At 32.5% G+C, this 8,449-nt stretch overlaps 1 protein-coding gene across 6 annotated transcripts; it reads right to left on the bottom strand.

The window, feature by feature from the left end:
- On the bottom strand, positions 684–7,701 carry LOC107629236 (receptor-like serine/threonine-protein kinase NCRK). Of its 6 annotated transcripts, none has more exons than XM_016331978.2 (11): positions 7,470–7,701; positions 4,891–4,943; positions 4,421–4,507; positions 4,179–4,289; positions 3,656–3,778; positions 2,956–3,234; positions 2,601–2,842; positions 2,216–2,512; positions 1,720–1,953; positions 1,315–1,545; positions 684–1,203 (listed from the first exon to the last, which is right to left on the bottom strand). In XM_016331978.2, the coding sequence occupies exons 3-11, from the start codon at positions 4,488–4,490 to the stop codon at positions 967–969; spliced, it is 1,824 nt and encodes a 607-aa protein (XP_016187464.1). In that variant the 5' UTR covers positions 4,491–4,507; positions 4,891–4,943; positions 7,470–7,701; the 3' UTR covers positions 684–966. The 6 variants fall into 6 exon arrangements, with proteins under 6 accessions (XP_016187464.1, XP_016187466.1, XP_016187461.1 ...); XM_016331980.2 differs by lacking the exon at positions 7,470–7,701 and adding an exon at positions 5,952–6,236; XM_016331975.2 differs by lacking the exon at positions 7,470–7,701 and adding an exon at positions 5,482–5,945.

The following is an 8,449-nucleotide window of genomic DNA, read 5'->3' as shown; positions in this document are numbered from 1 at the left end:
TAAAAATAACTATTTTTTATATTGATCGCGTGAATAGTTATCCAGAAAAAAATAGGTATAACTGAACAATTATGTAAAACATTCTATACTATCAGTACATTAAAATTAAACTCTTTAATTCAGCTCTCTGTTATTCATAATAATTATTGTGCTCATATTTTCAAATAATGACCCTTCTAATATGCATAAGTATATACATGAATGGCCAACGAGCTATAGTTTAAATGGCATAGTTTTTCCATACTCATTTAGAAGTTGCAGGTTCGTCTTCCTATTTTGGTAAAAAAAAAAGTATATACATGAATGAAATTTAATTATGCTTTATATGTTATATGTGCATGTATAGGACTGAACTTCAATTTTAATCAATAAAATTCTATTTAGAAAAAAAAGAAAAGAAAGAAATAAATCATTCCTTCCAATGTGTCTTACTTAATAAGCAGTCTTTTATGTCTATTTCTCTCTCAAATCAAATCAAATCAAAATATTAGGAAGAAAAAGACAGGGACATACCACTTGGATTAGAATCCACAATGGCTGGAACTCCTCCATTTAGGAATTTCATTCAAAGTAAACAAACCTCAATTAATAGTTTGATTTAATAATTAATGAGACTCTTATCCTTTCGTTTAAGTTAGAAAATTTCAATTCAACTACATCATAGGTTAGGAGATCAAACTGGGTACCAAAATATAATTGCAAATAATTTATTTCTATGATCAAAACCCTTTAATGTGTATCTAATCTGATTCTTTTTTTTCAAAGTAGAACCAGAATATCCTATATCACCCTATGTTTTTTCCTGTACAAAGATGCAAAAGAAATTTCTGTGCTCATCTAGCAACACCTATGTGTTCTTCCTTTATAATTTAAGTGAAATAAAAAATGGAGAACAACATATTCAGAAGCAAGACATGCACAATAACTTGTAGTACAAGCAACAAAAGTTGTATCAAGTAGTTGTCTTCATGAGAAATTGACATTTGCCATGCAAAATGATTCGTATCGCGGCTCAGTTAGGTCTACTATTTCCTCTTCTGACACGTGGCAACTCTCGGATTTTGATGTCAAGAGGGTCAAATTCTCTGTATGCTCAGCTGAATCTACATTAGCTTCTTTGTTTTTGTTCCCAACCCAGAATCTATGATCAGTGTCTTGTTGCAATGAATTATGAACTGGAGATCTTTCTGCTTCTACTGGTTCCTTTACATGTCACGAAAGCAAAAAATGTTAAGACTTACAAAATTAGAAACCTATTATAATGGAAACATTGCAACTAATAATAACTGAAGACATCATAATGAGTGTGTTCACCAGGAACAGGCTAGCTGGAATGTTTCTTCTTCGTCTCGATTTGTCAGGCGAAATACTTGAGAGAATTTGAACAACCTCACTCATAGATGGACGAGTTTCCGGATCCAGCAACAAACATTCCTTTGCTAAGTATGCCATAATCTGTACCTCTTCTTCCGGGAAGTCTCTTTTCAGTTGTGGATCGACCAACTCCAATATTACTCGCCTACTATCCTGTAAGCGGGGCGCAGCCTAAAACAGAAGATTATATCAAGCTGTATTAGTAATTAGGCCATTTTACTTGGTTGAATCTAATGACCAAAATAGAAACAAATTCATGGTGGAGTAGGTAAAAGTCAATAAGATCTTCCTCATAAAAAAACACTCTGAACTCAGGATAATGTTGTAAGGATTATCTTAGCATACCCAAATAACAAGGCTTTCTTCTTTGCCCGTAGTTTTATAGATTGGTTGCCGACCACTGATAAGCTCAAGGAGAACCACCCCAAAACTGAAAACATCCGATTCAAGAGAGGCTCGCCCAACAATAGCATACTCGGGTGCAAAATATCCAAATGTTCCCTGCATTCTAGCTGGAGAATTCGAACAGCTGGGGTGATCATCCGCTCGCACGTTCTTAGCCATACCAAGGTCAGTTATCTGCATGTTGTTTATTTGAAAGATTATAAGGTATGCTTATGATTGAAGTGAACAACCTATAGTATAACAGCTAACTTCAGTAGATTATCGCCATGCATGTCACAAGCCAAGCTCATTTAGATTCTTATGCATGTCTAGTTATATTATCAACTAAAAAAGTAATATTTAGTGCGGTTACAGTGTTGATAATTCTAGTTAAAATCACCAGCATGCATATCATAAGCCAACTTTGAGTAATTCCTAGTTTGCTATCCAATCATACCTTTGCTTGCCAATTTTCATCCAGAAGAATGTTTGTTGATTTGACATCTCTATGAAGAATTCTTGGAGCAGCCGCTTCATGGAGATATTCCAAGCCCCTTGCGGCTCCAATTGCGATTGTGACGCGTGTGGTCCAGTCGAGATTTTTTGCAGACACTCCATCTAACCAGTCCCTCAAATTCCCATTAGACATGTACTCGAATACTAGTAGCCTTTGAAAATGTCTCCCTTTTAATTCTGAGCAGTATCCAAGCAAAGGCACCAAATGGCAATGATGAAGTCTAGATAATAGTTCAATCTGCACTAAGGAAACCAAGTGATTATAATTACAGAAATAAGAAAGTTTGAAGTCTAAACTTATAAACACTGGAAAAATTAGGTATAACCTCTTTGAAAAATGCAGAGTCTGCTTCTGGCCCTCCTGGATCTTTTAGTCGCTTAACTGCCACGATACTACCATCTTTCAGACGACCGCGGTATACATAACTACTTCCACCTAGTCCAATTAGGTTGGAGCCTAGAAAGTTTTCAGTGGCATTTTCTAGTTCGGCAAAGGAAAATTGAATAATATTTCCATGAAAAGTTTCCCTCTGGATCCCAAACAAGAAAGAGGCTTTCTGAAAGCATCCTACATTAGAATAAAACATAAAATAAAAAACTGATTACGAATCATAAGTAAAGGAAAATTAACATAAGCACTTTTGAGTTCACATATAAACAGCAAGTTAAAAACAAACTTACCTGTCATATTACTAACAGGAGAATCAATAGCAAATTTTGTTTCTGCCACTGAAGAAGTCACTGTCCTGTGACTAATTAAGTTGGCAGTGCTACCACTACTTGTTTCCTTATCCGGTGAAAATATTGGTGATTGAATAGGACATCTGTCCCTTCGGTAGACATAGCATAGGACTGAGGTAAGAAATGCAATGGTCGTACAGACAACACATATTAGTAGAATAACTACAACAGTCTTGCTGGAGATGTGTTTCTTTGAACCTAGTGGCAAGCTGTTAGTTCCTGCAGAGTAAAAAGCCAATGATTTTTGTATCAGGAGGTACTAGATTATGTTATCAATATAATAATTACATTGAAAGGAGATAAAATTTCTATAAGAAAAACTTTGTTTTAGATTTCCAATAGAGTAATATTCTAAAAGCAAATCTTAGGGTGCGTTTAATTTGCATTTTCATTTTCTGTTTTCATTTTCAGTGTTTTCTGTTTTCTAGATTTTGTGAAGGAAAAAGTAAAAACCTGAAAACAATAAAATCTTGTTTTCTGTTTTCACATCCTGTTTTCACTTTTTCCTTCACAAAATCCAGAAAATAAAAAACACTGAAAATGAACACGCAAACCAAATGTACCCTTAGATTTCTCATTTCTGTGTAAAATAGTAGCTGTTTAGCATTAGTCCATATGAATCAGCTTAAGGAAAAGTTACCCCAGGTACAGTTGCAGGCACTGAAGCAATTATGGTTGTGGCCATTTGCTGATGCCACTCCCATTTGGGGGAATCCATTGGGATTACATAAGCATGTCCATATAGATGAAGTCTCTTCAGCATCTACATGGAAGGCAAAGAAGTTACCATATAATACAGAAACTTTGATTGCTGTTCTCACTGGAATCATCTACAATTTTGATTAAAAAGTTTTCATTTTGTTCTGTGTCAACGTCTAAACTCTAAACATGAATTATACATAAAAATGTTTGGAGGATCCAACTAGACCAACTACTTATATCTAATTAGTTTTTGTCACTGTTCATGTATTCTTTCTGAGTTACAATAAATATGAGTTGAAATTTACAATAAAAGCTCTTTTATGACTGCATATGAACTCTGGTTTCCAAGAAAATCTTACAAAACTACATCCACCAAACATAGACTATGACAAGCTCAAGCTCAATAGTCTATTGAAAGAAAAAACAGAGAAAAAACTGAGGGGGAAAAACCACCACCATACCCGAACGGCAATCACATGACTTAGAACAATTTGCAATAGAGTAGCTCTGGTTCCCTTGGAAAGCACATGTACATTTCCACTTGTTTAGGCCATAGGTATCAGAAGGCTCATCTGCCCAAAAAAAAAAAAAGGGTAAGCAATAAGATAGTAAGAAGGAGAATTATTTTGGATTTACAAATAACAGATGTTAAACATGTAAAAGATGGAAGAGACAATTATTTTAGTTAAGTTGTGAAGCCAACCAGAAAATGAGTGCTCAATCGAGAGCAAGACGAAGATGATAGCAAGAGCAACTCTGAGCTTGAGCTTCATTTATTCCAACCCATACACTACAAGAAAGGAAAAACGATTTAGTGCTATATAAATCATTGGGCAAGAATATTCGTCATGGTTATGAAACAAGCCACATATCTTACAAGATTTTCCAACACCAAAAAATAAAATAAAAAACAGCAAATGACAAGCAGAAATATGCTGCTACACTTTTCCCCATAAAGGGCTAAAGTGAACTTAAAGCATGTATATACAGTTGATACATCAAAGTGAATCTGAAGATTGTACCAATCCATAAAATTTTAATTGCAAAACCATCATCAGAAGCATATATATAAGAGGCCTAAAACATGAAACTTGAAGCAACTAATAAAACTTAATCATGAGTTGCATTTCTAAACTAAATGAAAAAGAATGAAAGTAGCATCAATTAGCTAACCTGCATTAAGAAGAGGCTAGAAGGTTTTGAGTTATCCAAGCTCCAATCATCATCTATGGAAACAAAATGGTAAAGTTAGCCACAAGATGAACTAATATCAACAATAAAAGCTGAAACTGCAATCCCATTTTTTCATTTTCTACCCTCATGTTGCAGCAAGGAAATGAATGCCAACAATTTCATAATTAATTAGGGGATAGGAAGTCTTCTTCTCTGAATTGAATTCTGTAGCCAGTGTATGCAAAAAAGGTAAAATGGGTAGGAGAACAAATACATGGTTGGCCAACAAAAGCAAACATCATAGTCAATGCTATATCCACCCTCATTACTAAGTATAGAAACAAAGATAAGGCAAGGAATAGTAGAAGAAAGTATACTGACATGAAAGATTGACAACATTGGCATTGAAAGCTTTTAGTAGAGTTAGACTAGTTAGTAGCCATAGAGGGGTTGGAATTTGGAAAAAGAAGCACTAAGAGTGGAAAGTGGCAAAGACACTCAAATCAATAAGTCCACAACTGATTTCTTTTGCATAAATATTCAATTGATAGAGAAAACTAGCACCGACAATATAGTTACATAGTTTCCAACCTACAATAATTCTTGCAACAATCTTGAGAATGAGGAGCTAGAGCAAGTAGTGGCTTGAAGCTCTTGTATTTGAGTTGAACCAGAATAGTTTGAGAGTGTGAAACAGAAAAGTCAAAGCAGCATAAAACAGCTATGATGAGCATATCATAAAGCAAAGAATAATTAATATGGCTTGGTAGGACAGAAAATTTCTTTTCCTTCAAATCATATATGCCATTCCTTGTTTAGGAAAGAACTATAGATCATTGAACTGAAACAAGCAAAAGAACAAACAGGTAATGTGCATTATTGGGTCATGTTCACCAACCTAAAGATTATATTATGGATAATTTAGAAACAAGCCATGGCAATAGATAAATAGATAAATGAGGATAGTGACCTCTTCAAATGAGTATATTCTATAAAAGCCACACAAAAAACACATAATAAATGAAGCTTATTACTAAAGAGAACAATATTTTATACACCACCTCTTTGAAAGTAACCCTTTGCTAAATTGAAAACAACCCTTCATCAACCTTCATTCCTAATACAAAAACAAACCAGCTCATACCTTAGCTGGTTTTCTTTTCTACTCAATTTCAGGGTCCATTTTTATATATACAAGAGTTAGTGAAATCATTGAGTCATGACAAAAACTCTTTCTCTTCTTTTGTAAAAGTTGAAAAAAAACCTTGGGACAATTATACTTCTTTTCATTAAGAAAAGCTATAGTAATAAATCATTGTCAAAGTCATAAACAACTTTAACTCAGAAAATAACAAAGTAGTAGTGAGTTCAAATTTGAAGTTATCCAAATTAGTACCATGTTTATTTTACTTACTTGAAAAGAATATATTATAATGATTTAGAATAAGGCAAAGTTGTGATTTGTCTTGTATTCAATGGGAAAAGAAACAAATTACACAAGTAGTTGTGGCAGATTTTATTTCTATCTAAATAATAAATAATAAATAATAATAACGGCTATATAGAAGATATGATTTTACTTAGCTTTAAAGACATTAAAGTGTGATTCAGAAGTATGCATATGTAAAGAAGAAAATTTTCAATGCAGCGAGTTGTCTTCATTTAATTTGTAGGGTCCATCAGTGACCTGCCACCCTTTCTCCAATTTGTTATTCCTTTTGGACCCCACTCGTGATTCAGAGCGTCTAGGTCTTTGATTTTTTATTTTTAAGATAAATAAATTTTTAATTAATTAAAAATTTATTTATCTTTTTTAATATGTTTTCATGTAAAAAAATATAAGAAAAAAAAAATCTAAAATAGCCTCTGATAATTATCTCGAAAGACAACGAGACTCTTGGAAAAAAAAACTTAATTCGGCCTCTAACAATTACTTCGAAAGGACAACGAAGCACATATACAAAAAAAAAGTTAATGTTATTTTTTTGGCACATGGACTAATCAGTCCAAAAAAAATAACAAGGGCAGATTGAATGTTTTTTTTTTGGTGACCTCGTTGTTTCGAGGTAATTATCAAGGCAGATATTCACTCAAAATATAATAAAATATGTATTAAAATAATTTAATTAAATATATCAAATTATTTAACAGATTTCATCTAGTCTCTTCAAACCATTTGAGGTTTGAATATCTGCAAATGACTTTGATGAAAACGTTAGAACTTCTTCTTTGTTCCCTTCTTTGACTAATACATATCTTTACACGTATTATAATGAATTTAATGTATTATTTCAGCTAAACTAAGAATTAAAAAGCATTGAACATTATTGAATACTGGAATATATAACAATAATTAATGGTAGTAGTACTTGTTAATCACAATGAATCACAATGGTTTGTTGTTAATCATGGAAAACACATACCCACTTAACAATTAATTATTATTAATAACCTTTGTGGGAATGGGAAGTGGGACACCAAACAAGAAATTAAACAAGAAAAATGTCACCTTGTTTTGGTACAACCATGGGTAGAACAATGCTACACAATAATAAAAATAATGAAACCTCTTTGCATACCTCATCAAACCTGGGTTTTTGTTGTATGTGTTGAAGAACAACCTAAGGCTTTCTTGTTATAAGATCTACTAACTCAAACTCATGTGTAATGTGTCTACTTCAAACTGAAACTAGCTAAACTATTGAAAAGGGTATATAAGAGTGAGTAAGAGGTTGAAGATGAAATTTCTGAGAATGGAGAGAGGATTATTGAAGAGGGTAGATTTTAGAGTGAATGAATTGAAGTAGTAAGCAGAGTGCTAAGGTGGCACATTATTCGGACTTCGTTACACACGTGCTCCTACCCTAGACTATAGACTATAGAGTCATGGACCATACATTTTTAATGAGTAAAGTATATATATTTTCACCCATGAGTTATAGCTCAAATGGCATAGTCTTCCCATTCTCAATTAAGAAGTTGTAGGTTCGAATTTTCTATTTTTGATAAAAAAAAAAAGAGTATATTTTTTTCTTAAAATTTGACAAAAATTTTAAAAATATTTTTAAGTTTTATTTTGTTTTAATTTTGTCCCAACATACTTTACCCATTTTAATTATAGGCTACTATTTACTTTCAACCTAATCTCTTTATTAATATAATGCACAAAATATAATTACACAAATTAATTTTAAAATAAAATTGAATTTAATGTAATTCACCAAAATAAAATTTAGAGCTAAAATACGTGGATGTAGAAGTTGAATCTGTCACTTCAATGTGCAAAAAATGTTTTTCGCATATTATAAAAAAAAATTTACATTCTGCAAAAAAAATTTTATTTTAGACATTACACCATAATTATATTCATGTACAAAATTTTCGGCCAATTTAATTACCATTTTATTTTAACCTTTAAAATTAGATAAAGAATAATTTTTTATGCACTCAGAGTAGAAGTATATGTGGATGATGATGATTGGTGAAGATGACGTTACAGAAGAAGGCCCTTATAACGAGGCATGCATGTTGCATGACTCTGCCATTATCGAATCTAGTA

This window comes from Arachis ipaensis, chromosome B03 (genome assembly GCF_000816755.2).
Source record: "Arachis ipaensis cultivar K30076 chromosome B03, Araip1.1, whole genome shotgun sequence".
Classification (NCBI taxonomy): Eukaryota; Viridiplantae; Streptophyta; class Magnoliopsida; order Fabales; family Fabaceae; genus Arachis; species Arachis ipaensis.
The sequence above is the reverse complement of the archived record's forward strand: the minus strand, read 5'-3'. Positions and strand labels throughout refer to the sequence as shown.

Excerpts from the sequence above, each read along its gene's own strand:
- LOC107629236 (XM_016331978.2), bottom strand. The coding sequence starts at position 4,490 with ATGAAGCTCAAGCTCAGAGTTGCTCTTGCTATCATCTTCGTCTTGCTC. Across the intron at positions 1,546-1,719 it reads AAGAAAGCCTTGTTATTTGG|GCTGCGCCCCGCTTACAGGA; the intron begins GTATGCTAAGAT and ends CTTCTGTTTTAG. Across the intron at positions 1,204-1,314 it reads TTCCAGCTAGCCTGTTCCTG|GAACCAGTAGAAGCAGAAAG; the intron begins GTGAACACACTC and ends TGACATGTAAAG.